Source organism: Plasmodium vinckei, assembly GCF_900681995.1.
Source record: "Plasmodium vinckei vinckei genome assembly, chromosome: PVVCY_14".
In the NCBI taxonomy this organism is placed as follows: Eukaryota; Apicomplexa; class Aconoidasida; order Haemosporida; family Plasmodiidae; genus Plasmodium; species Plasmodium vinckei.
In genome coordinates, this window is record NC_051306.1 from 262109 (window position 1) to 281832 (window position 19724).

The 19724-nt window shown below is 22.8% G+C and overlaps 8 protein-coding genes across 8 annotated transcripts; 3 read left to right on the forward strand and 5 right to left on the reverse strand.

The window, feature by feature from the left end:
* Positions 1-621: 621 nt before the first annotated feature.
* Positions 622-2447, reverse strand: PVVCY_1400680 (V-type proton ATPase subunit H, putative; the record flags this gene model as incomplete). The annotated part of the gene is made up of 3 exons (XM_008624955.1): positions 622-1033; positions 1206-2098; positions 2385-2447. 3 exons carry the CDS (start codon positions 2445-2447, stop codon positions 622-624), a joined length of 1368 nt encoding a protein of 455 aa, XP_008623177.1.
* A 1317-nt stretch (positions 2448-3764) lies between these two features.
* On the reverse strand, positions 3765-5169 carry PVVCY_1400690 (conserved Plasmodium protein, unknown function; the record flags this gene model as incomplete). The annotated part of the gene is made up of 4 exons (XM_008624954.1): positions 3765-3831; positions 3994-4056; positions 4213-4268; positions 4378-5169. The coding sequence occupies 4 exons, from the start codon at positions 5167-5169 to the stop codon at positions 3765-3767; spliced, it is 978 nt and encodes a 325-aa protein (XP_008623176.1).
* Positions 5170-7033: 1864 nt separating this feature from the next.
* Positions 7034-8149, reverse strand: PVVCY_1400700 (RED-like protein, putative; the record flags this gene model as incomplete). The annotated part of the gene is made up of 1 exon (XM_008624953.1): positions 7034-8149. The coding sequence occupies one exon, from the start codon at positions 8147-8149 to the stop codon at positions 7034-7036; it is 1116 nt and encodes a 371-aa protein (XP_008623175.1).
* A 957-nt stretch (positions 8150-9106) lies between these two features.
* Positions 9107-10685, forward strand: PVVCY_1400710 (U1 small nuclear ribonucleoprotein A, putative; the record flags this gene model as incomplete). Its single annotated transcript, XM_008624952.1, has 2 exons — positions 9107-10388; positions 10627-10685. The coding sequence occupies 2 exons, from the start codon at positions 9107-9109 to the stop codon at positions 10683-10685; spliced, it is 1341 nt and encodes a 446-aa protein (XP_008623174.1).
* Positions 10686-10753: 68 nt separating this feature from the next.
* On the reverse strand, positions 10754-11874 carry PVVCY_1400720 (exosome complex component RRP40, putative; the record flags this gene model as incomplete). The annotated part of the gene is made up of 3 exons (XM_008624951.1): positions 10754-10813; positions 10987-11071; positions 11276-11874. The coding sequence occupies 3 exons, from the start codon at positions 11872-11874 to the stop codon at positions 10754-10756; spliced, it is 744 nt and encodes a 247-aa protein (XP_008623173.1).
* Positions 11875-12965: 1091 nt separating this feature from the next.
* Positions 12966-15542, forward strand: PVVCY_1400730 (U3 small nucleolar RNA-associated protein 6, putative; the record flags this gene model as incomplete). The annotated part of the gene is made up of 1 exon (XM_008624950.1): positions 12966-15542. The coding sequence occupies one exon, from the start codon at positions 12966-12968 to the stop codon at positions 15540-15542; it is 2577 nt and encodes an 858-aa protein (XP_008623172.1).
* A 516-nt stretch (positions 15543-16058) lies between these two features.
* Positions 16059-16958, reverse strand: PVVCY_1400740 (DnaJ protein, putative; the record flags this gene model as incomplete). Its single annotated transcript, XM_008624949.1, has 1 exon — positions 16059-16958. The coding sequence occupies one exon, from the start codon at positions 16956-16958 to the stop codon at positions 16059-16061; it is 900 nt and encodes a 299-aa protein (XP_008623171.1).
* Positions 16959-17681: 723 nt separating this feature from the next.
* On the forward strand, positions 17682-19532 carry PVVCY_1400750 (ATP-dependent RNA helicase DBP6, putative; the record flags this gene model as incomplete). Its single annotated transcript, XM_008624948.1, has 1 exon — positions 17682-19532. The coding sequence occupies one exon, from the start codon at positions 17682-17684 to the stop codon at positions 19530-19532; it is 1851 nt and encodes a 616-aa protein (XP_008623170.1).
* Between the last annotated feature and the right edge of the window lie 192 nt (positions 19533-19724).

The window sequence follows — 19724 nt, forward strand, 5'->3', positions numbered from 1 at the left end:
TTTGTTTTTACTATTTAATTAGGCATTAAAGTATAGCATAAAAAGTATAATAAATAAAAATTATTTCACTGTTTAACTTTTCCCATTAAATAAGACACACGTATGCATATATAGACACATATGTATGTAGACTAATTTCAATTATTTATAATAATTTCATTGAAAATTAATAGGGGGAAAAATCAAATGAAAAATTAAAAATCGAAAAATGCATAAAAAAATAAACGAATAAATAATATACATGAAGAGAGGAAGTTAATTCGTGGCATATTTTTAAACACCCACCTAAAACGATGTTATGTTTTGATTTGGTATCATATCTTCAAAACTATCTATATATTTTTAAATAAAACTTAAAAATTTATAAATTCGGTTTAACGTATTAATATAAAGAATAATACATAAAAAAGCAATTTAATAAAATAATAGTAACTTATTATTTTAAGGTATTACAGAATTTGAAATAAGAACTTATATTGCTTATTTTCAAAAAAAATATATGTGGGCGTATAAGAATGGAACAATTTATTATATATCCATATTTTAAATAATTTTTAGTGACTTTCGTTTTTATCCCTACATGTTTATATTGCTAATCCCTTTTAGCACTCTTATATTCGGTTATTTTGTGTTTGAAATACTTTGCCAATTGTTCAACATAATTTTCTGAGCACATAATAACGCTTCTCTAGCAATATCTCTATCCTTTGTTGCAATTAAGAACATTACATTTTCTTTTATTTTAAATTTCTGACATATCTTTTTACCATTTGGATATAATCTAGCAAATTCACCAATATCAAAACATGCAACTGCGGCTGTTACATTATCAATTTCGTCTTTTGTTTCATTACCTTGAGGTTTCTGTAGTATGCTATGTACATATTTTTTTATTATATCTGCTAATTGCTGTATGGATTTAAATTCGTCCTTCTCAAATTGCATCACATTTTCTAGCCAAAATTTTTCTGTGTGCAAAATAGACCATTTTAATTTTCCATTTGAGAGCTCATGACAATATCGCTCGAAATTGCTATAAAAAAAAAGAAAATATAATAAAATTATAATTAAAAAATAATAGTAATAACAAATAGTAAATCTCAAAAACATTAAAATTAGATAATATCATAACATATGGAAATATAAACTATCGTTATCTATAGTTATATTTTTTCGAAACTGTATAACAAATGAATTAGTATTACCTGTAATTTTTAACACGCTGATCCAATTTATGTAAAAGCTGAACTAAGGTATCATATATGTCGTTATCTCTCCATTTATCATATTGCAAAACAGTTAATGTTTGTATTATATTGTTATCAACTATAATTTCAAAACAATCATCGATATGAATTATATTTTTAATGATATTAAGGGATACTCTTAATATTTTTTCAACTCTACATTTTTTAAATAAATTTACAATAACGGAAATGGTGTTATTTTTATATAATTTTTTAATGAAATAATCTTTAAATGTAAGTAGCCATACACAAAAAACAGATTTATATTGTTTATTAGCATTATTATTAGCTATATCTAAGTTTTTATTTATTATTGGTATAAATTGTTCTAATTCATATATATCTTTTCTATATTCATCTATTTTTAGTATATTTATGAATATATCCAATTTGCCTTCTTCAGTTACATTAAAAAAATCAATTTTTAAAATAAAATTTCTTATATCCATATCTGTGAAATAATTATTGTTATAACAAAAGCTTCCTGACAATAAGAACGAACTTTTATCAGTTATATAAGTATCGTTATGTGTGCATAATTTCATTAAATGAGAATATACTTCTTTACTATCCAATATACTTAATATATAGCTATAAGAACTTCCATCATTTCTTATAACTTCATAAAAAATTGTTAGCACATATTGAATTAAATGGGCATTAAAATCGTTTTTTAAACAGTTAAATAATACTGTAACAATCATAGAATTCTCCTTGAAATAATCAAATTTTTCCTTTTTGCTCATATCATGAAATTTTTTTAATAAATCAACTTCTTCTTCGGACAATATATTGATATCCCTGTATTTGTCATAACATGGCATAGTATTTAAAATCGAATCATTTAATATCTACATAAAGAAAAAAAAAAGTAAAAGCATGAATATTGCATATAAGCATATTAATAGCTAATTTATTTCGTCACAGTAATTAAAATAATGCTTATTATTTTTTATAAAGAATAAAACTCCATTTTCACACTATGAAGTAACCATCGGTCTTATATAATAAATGTATTTCATACAAACATGTAACCAAGCCATTCATACATTAAGCATGTGAGCTTTTTCTCATTCGTTTTTTCATTATACACAAATAATAATACATATTTCATTTTTTCAAAAATTTGTTTCTTACTTCATTTTTTTGTTCCGATTCTACAAATTTCCTAATAACGCTTATCCCACTTTCATTTGCCATTATTTATTTAAAAAAAGGTACTAAAAAATAATAATAATAAAACAACTTTAAAGACGTAAAATAAGGATTAACTATATTATTATTTTGTAAACAAATTAAACTTTTTTCGTAATATTTTGAAATGGGAAACAAAAGGGAAAATTAAAATCACTAAATTTAATTATTATACATACATTATATATAAATATTAATCATTATAAATAATTTATTATATTACATAAATTTCATTTAATTTGAAATTTAATTTATAATCGCGTCGTAAACCCAAATAAAAAATATAAAATAATTCATCATATGCATATTACATGGAAATATCAAAAAATAAAATTAATAAAAGATTACACAAATTGGAAAATGCCTTAACTAGAATAAACATATGTGAATAGCTATTAATATTAAGGTACTAGCATGTATATATATATATATACATATACAAATAAATTAGCACATAATAAGCATACTATTGCGCCATATATAATTTTTTTATCAGAATAAAAAATATTGATAATAAATAATGAGCAATAAGATATTCAAGTTATACAATATATTTTACATATTTAATCTTTATCATTATTTAAATAAATTTGAAAAAAAAAATAAATTCCCTATTTTAAACATTCTCAATAAAGTTCCTATTTATTTGTTCATTAATTGTTTATTATTTGTTTGGAGTTGCTTATTATTTTTAATATAGCAGGTATGTTATACATAATACCGTTGTTTGTTTAGCTTGCATCCACATTTATTTTTTAAACATGATTTGTTAAATATGGCAATGATTAAATCATGTAACATGAGAAAACAATGAAAAAAAAATAAAACAATAAATAATTAGCTAAATAAAATGCTTCCAAACCAGTTAATTAATTAAACCTTTACATTATTTCTTTATTAAAAAAACAGCACAACAAATATGTTGAATCATAATATAGGGGTACACAATTTTTTCAAAAATTGTCTCAGATTTTGTTATTTCATTAATTTGCTATCATTTTATTAATATGAAAGTTCTTTTTATATGTTAATACAAAAAAAGTATCAAAGTTTTCAATAAAAATGTTTAAAGAAAAAAATGGGAAATTAAAACAAAACACATAAATATTATATAAATAAATATATAGATTATTATGAATAATTAAAAAAACATAAAAAATTACATATTTGTGGTACAAGGCACCATATGTATGGTTTTTATAAATGTTATATAAATATATATACTTATGCGCCATATATTATAATGGTATTTCTTCACGAAAAAATTGGAAAGGCGCCTATTTTCCTAAATAATTATTCCAATGTCATAAGTTTTTCCTTTTTTTATCTCAACCATGTGTTATTTGAATTATTTTTATTTTTTTCATTAACTGCAACCTGGATAAAATACCTATTGATAGAATAAACAAGATTATGCATGATAGATTTGAATTTGTTATAAAAATATTTAAAAAGAGGCGTCATTTCTTTCAAAAAATCACGCTTTAAAAGAATGCCAACTAATATCTCTATACACACATGCACTCTTCTAATGTCTTTCCTTCTTCCTTACTTGTAATGAGATGGTGTTTGCAAAGTAAAAAAACAATCTTTTTTCCGGTATGCTTGCGCCGATCTTAGGTAGGGATGAAAAAATGCATTATATTTTAATTCAATAATGGGCATATAATTATTATATTTAAAAAATGTATAATCCTGGCTCCAGGAAAAACAACAAATACACACGCTAAATACAAGAATAAATATGTTGCCAATTTAATATGAAAATTACTTGATTATTCTCCCCATGAATTGTGTTTCATTTAATTTCAGGAGCCTAAGAACATCCTTTTTAATTATAACAAAAAAAAATATAAAGAAATAACGAAACCCAAATAACAAAAAATAACTTAAAAAAATACTAAAATTAAAAACAAAAAATATGCTTATAATTTACTTGATAATTTTTAACATGAACAAACAATTTTCCATAATGGGAAAACTTATTTATGACAACTTTGTCATCATTTTTTTCATCATATTTATATATAATTGCATGATTGGTTGATTTATCTGAATTAATTTGTATAATCTTATTCTTAGTATGATTTTCTAAAAATGTAACTAAATTTTCTGTCATACAATCAAAATGAATATTATGAAAATATACATAAGTTACAATATGTTCAATTTCTTCGAATTTTATGTCTATTTGATCTATTGAATATTTATTTATATTTTCAATTATTTCATTTTCCGCATTTTCAATATCATCAATTTTGTTAATTTCCTTTTTATATCCATCTATAGGATTATTATAATTATTTTTAACATCATCATTATTTTCTTCCTTTCTATTTTTATATTTCTGATTCTCTCTATTATTATCAGAATCTTCAATATCATCATTTTCTTCAATGTATTCTTCTTCATCATCACTTGGTATATCTTCGTCGTCACTACTCATCCAATCATAACGCCGTTTTTTATTTTTATTATTATTGCTGTCATTTATTGCATCATCCTCATTTTGTGATTCATCTTTATTTTCTGTGTTCTCTTCTTTTTCTACCTCTTCTAACAATTCTTCTTCCTTGTCACTTACCTCTTCTAATTGAATTTTATCATTCTCGTCTAAATTATTTAAATAGTCTAAATCAATATCTTCTGAATCGCTATCTAATTCTTCAGCCCAGTTTTTTTTCTTTCTTTGGGGTTGGGTATCAGCAAGTTTCCTTTTCCCTAGCATTATCCTAATTTATTTATTCAAAATATGGTTTTACATGTGTATGAGGTTATACTGTGTTCATAGACGTAAGTATGCATGAACATTCACTTATGGGTAAAAATAAGACCATTTTAACATATAAGCACATATATAGCCAAATAACAAAATTAACTAAACAAATGAATAATAAATAAATATATTTATTTATTCAACACACGATAAACGTTGTTCAATTCATTATTTCATAAAAATACTAATCTATACCAAATAATGTGAATTATTTTAAAATACGAAACGCTTAAAAATTCTTTGAAGGTTGCATTAAATTAATAAGCTTATGCATAAACATAAAACAGGCTGCAACAAACAAATAGGGTTAATTATTCATTCTAGAAAGAATAAGTTTTATTACAAATGCATATAATAATTTTTTCAAACAAATATAAATATTTATTATTTTAATTTAGTTCATATTTTATTCATTTCAATTCCAATATATTTTGATTTTTCTGATAAGCTTTACCAATATTTATAAGATAAATATTATTTTATTCGCTATTTAATTCTTATAAACAATCATAAAAATACGATAATAATAAAATATTAATATGATAATATAAAACAATAAAATATGTCGCTTTATGATATACATATATTTTTAATCCAAAATAATATATAAGCATGCAATAAATTTAAGAAGTACATATAAATATATTCATATATATTTATGCGCTTATTTTTTTTATTATTATATTTAAATTCATTTTTTATGAAATTATTTTGAAAATTTATTAATATTTTATCATTTTTAATATTAAACATGGTTTTTTAAAAAATAAATTTCTTCACAAATTAAGTCTAAAATATCAATACTATATATATGCTATTTATATATTGTATATTTTTGTAAGATTTTAGAACATTTCATTAAACCATTTTAATCTTCTATAAAAAATTCTTCAATATCATGCTTATTTTTTAAACATATCTTTTCCTATACTCATATTTACACATATATTTATATTATTAATTTATCTTTCTTAATATTTAATATGGAAAAAAGAAAAAGAGGCGAAGAAAAGTGCCTGCCCCAAGCATTGACAAAATGTATATAATGAAATAATATACCAAACGAATTTGTTTTAAAATATTACATTTTTGGGATTACATAATTCTATGAAGGCTTAATTTTTCTATAAATAGCCATAAGGAATTTATATGTGGAATGCTTATTTTTAACAGACGCATTCATTGATCATATGTACTTTTTTATAAATACTCCTGTGCATATATAAAGACATTTTATTAATAAAATTTAGCATATTTATTAATTTGATTAGGTTATTTACTTATTTGTCTTTTAAATAAAAATATACTAAAAGAAATATTGGTTTGTGATAAATGAATACTATATAATTATTTCAGGTTGAAATGTTTTTTAAAAAATTTTGAAGCATATATAGTGCTGTATTATAATGGACAAAATTACTAAAAAAATGGGGGAGAATAATAATAAAGCAACATAAATGTCGATAAAAAATATATCAATGATAATATTATTACTTCCATTAGTATTACTTCGAATAACCATACTAATTAAAAAGCAAAAATAAAAGCTAAATAAAAAGACAATTTTGAATAGACATGAAAATACAAAAAAACAACTTAATATGTTAATTCTAAAACATCAAACAAAATGTAAATTCATAAAAATAAAAATGAAGCAATAATATATCGTCGCCTAAAATGTTTGTGACACACATTATATATATGTAATGCCCCTAAAATTATAAACTGTAACTAGTATTTTTCTGAGAAATATACTATGGCAAAATATGAATATTTAAAAGAAAAAAAATGAATCGGATACAAAGTAGCCACGATTCTAATATCGGGGATAACATTCGTCGTATGTATCTGAAAAAATATTTCCCGTTAAACTGTTGTTATTTTTGTTAGTAGTATTGTTATTCATTTTTTTAATTATATTAGGGGGCATAAAAAAATTTGTATTATCTTCAAATTTTGCATTATTTTGAGATGCATTATTTGTCACTATATTGGTGCTATTATCGATTTCACTCATTTCCGAATCTGAATCGTCGTCATTGTTATTTTCAGATATTACTTCATCTTTTTTAATTTCCGTATCATCATTTTTAAAAATATCAATATCTTCTTCATCTTCATATTTAATTTGCTTATTATTAAAAAAAACTGTTGTTAATGGTCTTTTGGGTAATCTTTTGCTTTTCTTTTTTTTTCGATTTTCCATATGCCATTTAAAACAAATATCTAGTTCGTTTAAGATCGTGTCCTTTAAATAATATGTGTGGCATATTTTTATATCATCTATATCATACATATATTTTATTGGTATGTCATTTTCTTCTATTTCTGGACTAATATTAAATTTATAGTTAATTGAATGGATATTTTTATTAAAATTTTTAAATTTCATATTATTCATAATATTATTGTGTAAATCTTCGATTTTTTTTTTAAAATGTATGTTGTGTGGATGTTCATATAAAAAAAAATACTTAAATATTTGCTTTGATTCTTCATTATTAAATGTTTTTATATTATTATATTTTTCACCAGATTTATTTCCTTTGGATTTTTCTTTTTCTGAATTTATTTTATCAATTAATTTATTCCTTACTTTATTTAATAATAAAAAATCAAGACCTTTAACCAAATGCGTATGCTCAACATCACCACCCATAAACTTAGATTCATCAATTGTATTTTTCTCATTATTATATAATACACTAGCATCTTCGATATCTTTTATTATTCCCTTTCTTCTCTCCTCAGCTCTGTCTCTATATTTCTGCTCTTCTTTTTCATCTCCTTTTTTTTTTTTTAATATATATTTTTGTTTTCTTTTTAATTTCTTTTCCTCTTTTTCTAACACTATTTTTTCCTTTTCTTTCTTTTCCTTTTCATAGTTGTCAAAAATGGCACGGAAATCGCTATTTGTGAGTTCTCCAGACATTATTCATCGATAGTTGTGTATATATATCCAAACATATATATGTAACATTCATATATATATATTATTCTGTGCTAATAATATGACGCAAAACTATATAATCCAAATTGTCAATCGATTGTAATTATCAAAACTCATACGGCATTCTCTAGTATTAAAAAATATATATATAATAAAAACAAAAAATAATAAATATGAATTTGAACGAAAATGATATGAAAAATATAAAATATAGATATGTGACAATATGATGAAAGAATGGTCAACTCATATAGCATTAATATTTGTGTGAAAATATTTTTTTAAGTTTACATTAATATATATCATTATATGAGAAATTTACAAAAAGTAAAAGTATACAAATTAACAAATAAATAAGTATATATATTTGTATTATGTTTGTCCCAATTTTTTATAAATGCATATAAAATAATATGGAATTTTTTTATCAAAAAAATGAATGCGAACTGGGACGAAATAAAGTGAATTTCTATAAAGCAAATCGACATGTATGCAATTTGCTTCTTCTAAATTTTCTTATCGCTATTTTTATTATACATATTATTAGCATCACAATAAGAAAAAATATTCATCATATTTGTGATTCATACATATATTGATTACATTTTTTTATCCACATTATTAATCTGAAAAGGTTTTTGTACAAATGTATTTTTTTTTCATTAAATCTTTAATATTTCATAGTTTATAACTATATATATCACAATATAATATCTACGTTTCAAATTTACTGCAAATTTCTAACTTGGTGTTAATAATTTCAAAGAGATACTCCAAGCATTTGTACGATATATTTGGGACTATAAATTACTTGCAAAATAAAGTGATATACTATCAAGTTGTATTAATTATATTTCAGATAACTCTCACTATAACAATAGTATAGAAATATATAGTATGTAAATTTTTTGAAAAAAAAAATATGAGAAATTAAAACAAATGAGTAGCAACGATTCATTAAATGAAACATGTTCCAATGATAATGATAAGGAAAATGCTCCGAATTCGGATGATAATAACTTAAACGATCAAAATGAAGACAAAGATAATACAAATAATGAAAATTCGGCAGATATAAATATTAATAACTCAGAACAAATTAATAATAATGGTAGATTTAATAGTACTGGAAACAGTAAGTGGGGCTATGACATACCCCCCCCTCCAGATTCAAATCAATACCCTGGTGAAAATAATAATAAAATGATGAACAATGCAAAGGGTATATATAATCCATACCCTCAAAATATGAATGCCCAAATGAATATGTTTCCAAATGCAGATGGTGTGACAAATAATTTACCATTAGCAATGTATCAAAATGCCCATAATATGTTATATAATCCTATGAATTATATGAATAGTAAAGCTTATTTAAAACTTATGAAATACAATAAAGTAATAACAGCAGATCCTAACATCCCACCCAATGAAACATTATATGTAAAAAATTTAAATGATAAAATAAAATGTGAGGATATGAAAAAAAGTTTAAAAAATATTTTTAATCAATATGGACTAATTGAAGATATAATTGTTATGAAATCTTTTTGGAGAAAAGGTCAAGCTTGGATTGTATATGATACTATCGAAAGTTCAACTAAAGCTTTAAATGCATTACAAGGTTTTGTTTTATTCGGAAAAATTATGCAAATAAATTATTCACATAATAAAAGTGATGTGCATACAAAAAGAAATGGCACTTTTGTAGAAAGATCAAAAGAACCCAAAAAACCTAAGCAAATTATTGAAAGAGAAAGAAAACAAAAAGAAATTTTTGAAAAAATGCAACAAAATTATTTTGAAATGCAAATGAATCATATTAAAGCTATGCATAATGATGCCTTGGACAAAAATAAAAATTTTGATTTAAGTCAAATGGATAAAGAAGCATTAATAGCTCGAGCTCAGCAAAAAGCAAACGAAGAAAAAAAACGAAAAAAAGGTGAAAATCCCTTACAAAACAATACTAATTACAATATTCCTAGTATTCATCACCCCCAATTTTATGCTATGAATGCTTTTGCGCCAATTCAAGCCAATCCTGTAATTCCATATAGAATATTATTTGTTGAAAATGTTGATGAAAATGTTAATACTGAAGCTTTTAATGATATATTCAAAGCCTTTTCAGGATTTGTTGAAGCCAGAATTATTCCACAGAGAAATGTTGCATTTGTTGATTATACAGACGAATCTTCTGCAACATCCGCAATGAAAGGTACCTTATTTAAAATTTGCACAAGTGATAAAATCACTTTATTACATTTTATTTTTATTTATCCATGCCGCATATCCCATATTTGGGATATATGACAAATTTTTAGTTATTTTAAAATGAAAAAATCTTAGTAGTTGCATAGACTACCCACAAAAAAGCCATGCAAAATATATATAATGAAAGAATTTTCATATGCATACATATATACACATATTATTTTTGTCTTCCATTTTTTCAGCCTTGCAAGATTACGAATTACAAGGATCCAAATTAAAAATATCATACGCAAAACGATAACATTTTTTATTTTTTTAAATTATTTATAATGAAACAAAAAAAAACACCTGACGATATATTTTCATATTTTATTTTTTTACGTTCCCTCTTTTGTATAAATTATAAATCGACTTCCACAATACGGCCATCTAAAAAAATATTAAATGAAATTTTTTTTATTTTTAAAAGTGCAATTAATTTAAAGGACACACATAAAAGAGAAAAACGAGCAACATATGTAGAATGATTTCTCTATAAATATTTGCTCCACGATCTACGTACATATAATGAATGTATATATTTGCATGCATGTGCGTAGAACCTGTATATTTGTTTTTCCATAACAATGCTTTAATGCGGTTCGTATCATGTTTGTTTCCTGTGGGTCATTTGTTTTTATCCAAACCCTAATAAAAATAAAATATGAAAATAAATAGTATAATCATATATTACCAAAATAATTATCTACATTTCTTTCTGTTTTTATTACAAAGTACACAGATATGCACAAACTTTATATGTATATGTAAATTAATTTATCAAAAGCGAATCTTAAATGGATTCATTTTATTTTATTATCTTTTTCTTTGATATTTTTTTCCCTATCTAACCATCCGTTGTGTCCTATAGCTATTTCATAAGCTATATCCTTCCCGATTAAATCTAAAATGTAGCATTTATCTCCTATTAAACTTTTTGCGTATGATATATTAACAGCAAATAAAAATCCATCGACTAATTCTCCTAAATAATTTTCATAATTTATCCATGATTTTACATCTGCTGAATTTATACAACTAGCTACGACCATATTGTTATCTAAATTTATTTTCTCTATAATCATATATAATAATGTACCATTTAATAAATTTGGGAAACTACTTTTTGAAGCATATTTAAAACTTTCAATTTTATGTATAATACATTCACAATTACTATTTATATCCATTTGATAATAGTCTAATTTTTTGGATTTTACTATCCCTATAACTAAATCACCAATCTTTGGTATATATTTATGGCTAGTATTCATAATATCATATTTGTATGGATAGTAAGGTGTTTTTAGCATAATACCTGAGCATTTACTTCTATATAAATCTTCATATTCTTTATCATAAATCTGTTCAAAATTACTTTTGTTTACTTTTTTAATCTTATCATTACTTAGCTTTATATAATCTCCACTCAGCACAACTCCATTCTCCATTTTGCTCGTTGCCACTTATCAAAAATAATTATATAAATAAATACAATAAAAAATCCTCATTCATGTAAGAATATACATACTATACATTTACTTATAAAGGCGCTTCAAAGCATATATATTCGATATACATACAAATGATGTATATCATTCTTTATAATATTTCCATACACTTAAAATTTGCATTTATTTATTTCCCCATTTTTCTAATATAAAAATTTTCATTTATTTTTTAAAATGTATATATTTTTAATAAAAAAATATTAATAAAAAATAGTTATATGACCATAAGCAACCATCTTAAAAATATAAAACAAATGGGTAAAAAAAATTCATTCGCTTTATACGGTACATATTCATTCTATATATATATTCTTTATATGCAGTCTTAATTTTTTTCCCCCATTTTTTATTTTATATATCAATAATTTTGATATATTTTCATCCATTATTTTTATTTTTTTATATTATTGTTTTTTTTATTTTTTTGGTTGTTTTCATTATATTTTTTTTCTTGTCAAAATAATTAAAAATTGAGTTTTCTACAGCCATTTAATTATATATATTATTATTAAAATTATTAACAAAATGTTTTGAAAAATATAGATATCTGGATTTTACAAAGGAGTTGCAAGTATAAATTGGTTTTACCTTATCAATAACAGAATAAATTATGGAAGTAATTTCTCAAAAAAATAAGTAATATAATAAAAATAACAGCCATAGCAATCGAAGCTGTAACACTGAAGTAGCCATAATAATAAATAAGATAGGGAATTTTGAACAGTTTTACAAGTTACCTTATTCATACTATTTAATAAATCGTCTTGAAACTTGTAATACGAACCTCTACTATTACAAGTTATCTGACCGAATGTATGTATATAACTGTTTTTTGAAACAACGTCAAAATATCTCGAAACTGGACTATTTCTCACCGTGGTTACGGAATGGATTGTTAGGCACATTGAGAAGATAAACAATTAAGGCCTATATATGGCTATATAATAAATATTAAAAATATTTTGTAATTTATATTTACATTGATATAAGCATATTATATATGCAATTTATTTGAATAAGGTGTGGAAACAATGATAAGCAGGGTATGCAATGTTCTCGAAAATATGGTATATGAATTTACCGACCTGAGGAGAAAGGAATTATTTAGTGAAAGTGAAATAAAATCAATATTGAATAAAAGAAGGCATCATGAATATACAATTAATAGCTCAATGCCTATGTTAATAAATTATATTTTGTATTTAGAATTTGAAATGAGCTTAGAAAATTTAAGAGTAAAAAGATTAGAAAAAAAAAAAGAAGACCTTTTAAATGAAATTGCAGAATATACAAAATTAATAAAAACATGTTACACAGATATAAACAATTTTAATAAAGAAATTCTAAATACAAACTGCCCTAAAGAAATTAAAATGATAACGAAAAAAATAAACTCAAATGAAAATCATATTAAACAATATAAAAATAATATAGCAAAAGTAGAGAAAAAAATTGAAGTATTGTTACAACACAGTGTATCCGATAATTCATTAGTAAGAAGAATAATACAAATATTCCAAAAATGTCTAAAAAAAAATTATAATAATATCCAAATATGGTTATTATATTTTAATTTTTGTTTTTTAAAAAATAAAAAAGACGAATTAGAAAAAGCTATATTAACAAGCTTGAAATATCATATGAATAATGAACTAATATGGATGCATTATCTTTATTATTTTTATAATATAAGGAAAAATATATTATATACACGAAAGTTATATATAAGGGCTATGTTATTTGTTCCCAATAGCTTATATTTAAATGCTTTATATTTTATTATCGAATTTGACATATTCTTTAAATTGCTAACAAATTTTAAGTATCAAAATGATAATTCAAACAACGTCTTCAACAAAAATAACAATGATCAGTTTGATGAATTTTGTAAAGATCAAAAAAAGAATCTAACCAATGAATTGGATGAAAATGATCAAACAAACAAATCTGAGAATGATATACTAAAAATGAATATCGATGAAAAAAATGAACAAATTTTACTTGCTGAAAAGGAACAAAAAGTAGAAGAATTTAATTACATCAAAGACGAAGATAAATTTGGATTAGATGTTCTAATATTTTTAGGGAAAAGATATATTCATATTTTTGAAAAAGATAAATCGAATTTACACATATTTATTATATTACTTTTAAATATATATTTTAAAATGGAAAAAAATGAGTGGGTAAAAAACTATGTTTTACAATATGAAGATTTTAAAAATTTAATTTTAAATTCTATTGAAAATAATAAATTTGATCAACCTTGTTTTTATTATTATTTATTTATTAATAAATGTACACAAATTTTTAATATAGATACACTTGAAGATAACAATTTTATACTTATGAAAAAATTCTTTTATGCATGTGATGGCAAGGATATACTTATCAAAATTGAAAATATCAAAAAGTATTTCAACCATTCTCTAATTAACCAATTATTAATTGAAATGTTTAATTCTTTTAGCAATGAGCTTATGATTTATCTATTTTGTCTTTTATTAGAAAATATATTTCAATCATTTTCTGAATATGATGACATCTCTGATGTTTTTAAAATTGACAACGTAAATGATAAAACTACAGTTCCAAAAAAAAATGATTCATCATCAGATATAATATTAGAATCACCAAATAATAGTATTACACATAACCCAGATTCTATTAATTTGCAAAATGGAAATAAAAAGGATATATTATTTCATATGAAAGAACCTACATTGCCAAATCATGAAAATTTAGAAATATTTAAATTTTTAAAAGATGAAATATTTTTATGTGATAGTAACCATAAATTTTATAAAATAAATATGGAATATATAAAAGAAAAAGATAAAGATACATATAACTTTTTACAAAAATTAAATTTTATTCCTTCTGTTTGTTTATTTGAAAATAGAAGCTTATCAATACCTCCCAATAATCACATATATAATTTTGAGCAAAATAATAAAAATGCAGATATTATATCTTCTTTACTTTACTTCTTCTTATTTGATATGAGAAACATTAAAAAAAATCAAACAGATCAAAACAGTAAAAATAACCCTATATATACACCCACAAATTCAATATCGAAAAAAAGAAAAACCTCAAACAAGTATGTAACTTTGGGAAGTCTAAAAAATAAAAAACCTAAAAAGAATAGCCAAACAATTAAACTAAAAAGTGATAAAAATGGCATTTTCGAAAGTGACAGCGACAATATGAGTGACAATAGCGACGACAGCGATAGCAGCAATAGTACTTTCCATGATAATGAATATCATGAAGAACAAGAAAGTATCAAAGTTGATAAAATTGATATAAATAAAAAGGAAACTAATGATACAAAAAAAGATATTTTTATTATCGACGAGTTATTATCATTACTTAGTAGAGAAATTGATATATTCGTAAAAATGACAATCATAAAAACTATATTAAAGTTAATTACATTTTTAAATAACGATGAAATAGCCAAATTTTTGTTCAGCAAAATAACAAAAGAATATCATAACATCAAAAGCAGCACAAACACTATGGTCAAAAAGGGAATGGCTAGTATGGTTCAAGTGTATGACAAAGTGTACAAAGATTTTCCTTCCAAAAAAAAAAATAAATAATAATGATAATAAAAATAAACGGAAAAAATTCTACAATTAAAAAAACTACGAAAATAAAATGTTTTTTTCGTAAATTTGGAGTTGTTCATACATCCATACAGTGTGTCAATTTTTAAGCACACCCAAATAATTATTCATTTATTGTTTTCCTTCTAAACTTATCCTTCTATTTGCTTTTTTTAATATGTTTAAAATTATTTGAATATATAAAAAAACTTGTTTGCTCCTCATTTTATGAGAAGAATTTAAAATAAACTTTAAAATAAAACAAAGTTATAAGCATACTATGTTAATAATGTATCAATAGTCATAGTACTATTCCTATCTCCAATAAGATTGGTGATAGTAAAGTTCATTTATTCTTCATTTATTTATTAAATCAAAAAATTGTAAATCGATAATTCACGATTAAAAAAAAACATTTACACGACATTACAAAAACAAATTTAAAAAATCGATAAATTGTGGTTTCATATGTATATATTTGTCATTATAGTGATTAGAAAAACATATTTATCACTTTTTTCTTCGCTTCTTATATGCATGGTTGTCCATATTACTTTTTATAGACATTTTTTTAATTTGCTCTTGTTCTTCTTCTGTTCGTTCTTCTTTTCTTTTACTAATATTTTTATATAAATGAAATTCTTTTTCATTTTTTATATTTTCATTTTTATAGCTTTTCCAACTGTTTACTCTTTCGTCACGCCTTTCTGCCCATAATTTTTTTTCCTCTTCTTTTTTGAGCTCTTCTCTTAATTTCTCTTCTTCTTTTTCCTGAACATATTTCAAATTAGCTAGTTTACATTTTTGAGCATATTCAAATTTTTCTTTTTGTTGTTTGAGTAAAACTTCGCATTCTTCATTGATTAATTGCTGTATTTCTTTAGTAATTTCATACTCTTCTTCTTCTATATTTAGATATTCATTTATATCATTTTTCTTTTTTTTTAAATTTAATCTTTTTACGATATTTTTTTTTGCAACTTCATAAACACTTTTATATTGTTCTTTAATATCATCTCTCTTTAAATCTTCATATGCTGTATTTAAAATATGAAACGCTTCATTTGCCTTTTCAAGTTTACATTTATCGGGGTGAATAAGAATTGATAATTGTCTATATCTATTTTTTATAATATCAAGATTTATATTTTGATGTATTCCAAGTATTTCAAATGGTGAACTATTCTTATTAGATAATATTCTGTTTATTTCCTTTTCAGCATCTTCCTTTTTTAGCTTATTTGTTTCTTTGGGGGTGTTTTGATTTGATGTAATGCTTTCAACATCTTTTAAAAAGTCTTCAAATAATTCATCGAGTTGAGAGTCATCAATATTGTTCCCCTCATCATTCGAAGCAGGGTTTTCTTTTCTTTCTTCATTTAGGTTACTCTCCTTTGTTTGATTCTCCATATCGATTTTATTTAATTTTTCTACTTAATTTTTTATTTTATTTTCAATATATCCCTTTTCATTCATTTTATTTTCCCCCAACATATCAGTTTTCATATATACATCACTTATTCGATAAAATTTTTGTATAAAATATTATATAATATTTTTTTTTTCAAAAAATATATTATTATATAATAATGATGGTTCGATGAAATACCTCAAAAAACGATTACAATAAAATGTAGCTTATTTTATTTTTTACATATTACTAAATGAATCCAAATATATGCATATATAGAACACCCCAAAATTAAAACAGTATATTACTATTTATTCATATAAAACTTGAACAAAACAAATATAATTATAAATATAAAGGCGATATTGAAAATGTTAAAAAAAAAGTCAAAATATGTACTTATAAATTAGTATTATATAATTTTATAAGGGCTCAAGTATATATATCATAAAAAATATATACGGATTAGGAATCATATTATATGTAGCATAAATGTATGCATATTTTGAGAATTAGAATATCTACAGCAAAAAATAAAAGATGAAATATATTAAATGTAGAAGAATGGGATTATATGCATATAATTGAAAATATATACAACAATTAAACTTGCATAAGCATATAATACATATTTTTTATGGATGTTTTATATGACTAACTAAAACATTGTTATATATTTTACATTGGGGAGACAGAAAAAAACGTATAAGGAGATACAGAAAATGTTCCATTCCGTTGTTTTTAATAATAAATATAGTTGCAACAAATTTAAGAATATTTTATTAATTTTTCATGTCAATTTTAAACATTTCATTTCCTCTAATAATGAGAAAAAACACATACACTATGTGAGTAAGGCTAATAGCATATTTTATGAAAATAAAAACAAAATCTTAAAGGGATACATAAATAAAAATATATCATACAGTAGAATTCACAATAATAATCATACTAATAATGAACAAAGTAATACGAATCTTGATACAGTGCAAGATGAAATAAAAGAAAGTATAAATCAAAAAGAAAAAGACAATGAAACTTTAATATGGAATAATAAATCTAATGAATCTAATATCACAGAGAAAGATAAATACAACGAAAAAACAAATCATGATAATAAAAATGTGTCAATAGAAGAAGCAAACGAGATTGATAAAGATATAAGAAAAAGTTTAATAGAAGTTTTTAAATATAAACATTTTACAGATGTTCAAAAAATAATATATGAAAATGTAATAAAAGAGAGAAAAAAAAATGATCTACTTATTCAAGCAAAAACAGGAACTGGAAAAACTATATCATATTTACTTTTAGTAATTGATGATATAATAAAAAATAGAATTATGAGCGTTCATACACTTATAATAGTTCCAACTAGAGAACTGGCAAATCAAATTTATAATGAAGCAAAATTATTATTAACTTTTAAAAATAATATTAATGTTTTGACATTAGTTGGGGGTGTAAAAAGAAGAGAAGATCAAATAAATATAAGAAGAATTAAGCCAGATATTATTATATGTACTGTAGGAAGATTGTTAGATCATTTTGAATGCACATATTTATTTAATACCTTATTTGAAAACTTAAAAATGTTAATAATTGATGAAGCAGATCAATTATTAAGTCATGGATATCAAAATGATATAGATAGAATATTAACTTATTTACCACAAAAAAAAAGAAATATTCTTTTATCTGCAACATTATGTCATAATATTGATGAAATACGAAAAAAAATGTGTAAACCAGATTATCTTTTTTTAAATTGTATAAAAGATATTTCAAAACATACTAATGATCAATTAAAACAATATGTTATTTTTCATAAATCTATTGATACAACTATAATTTTATATAATTTATTAGTTGAGCATATGAGATTAAATAAGTTTAATTATAAGATATTAGTTTTTTTCCCAACAGCTCGAGCTACATCATTTTATGCTAATTTATTCAAAAATCAGCTAAAAATATCAGTTTATGAAATTCACAGAAAAAAAGAACCTATATATAGGCAAATAACATCAAATAGATTTGCATTAGAATCTGTTGGAATTTTGTTTACATCAGATATAAGTGCAAGGGGTGTTAACTATCCAAATGTTACATTAATAATTCAAATAAATTGTGCCATATCAAGAGAACAATATATACATAGAGTTGGACGTACAGCTCGAAGCAATAAGGAAGGTATTAGTATTATTTTATTAAATGAAGCAGATGAATTATTTTATCAACAAATAAAAGATTTAAATATACAAAAATTAAACCCAAATGAATATATCCTAAAAAATGCTAATGTATCAAATTATCTAAACACTTGGATGTCAAATACACAGTTATTATATTTAGCTTATGCATATTATTCATCCCTATTGCGATTCTACAAAACAAAACATACTATACTTAAATTAACTGATGATGAAATCATTGATACAGTTAATAATTCCCTTCTTTCTACTGGCTTAGCTGAACAACCCCATATTTCAAATCAATTGGCTGTAACATTAAATATGCAAAATAATTCGAAGCTTAAAATAAGAAAGGATTTGGACGATTTGCTGTTGTAGAAAAAATAAAAAGATTAAGGGCTTCCGCCAAAAATCCATCAAATATATATAAAACTCAATGGAATGACAAAACGGGTCAACTACAACAATGATAAAAACAATAAAATAAAAATGCATCAATATAAATTATGTTAAAATGAAATGAAAGATCCCTCAGATGAAAATTCACTTGCGCCATCAAAAATGCATAGC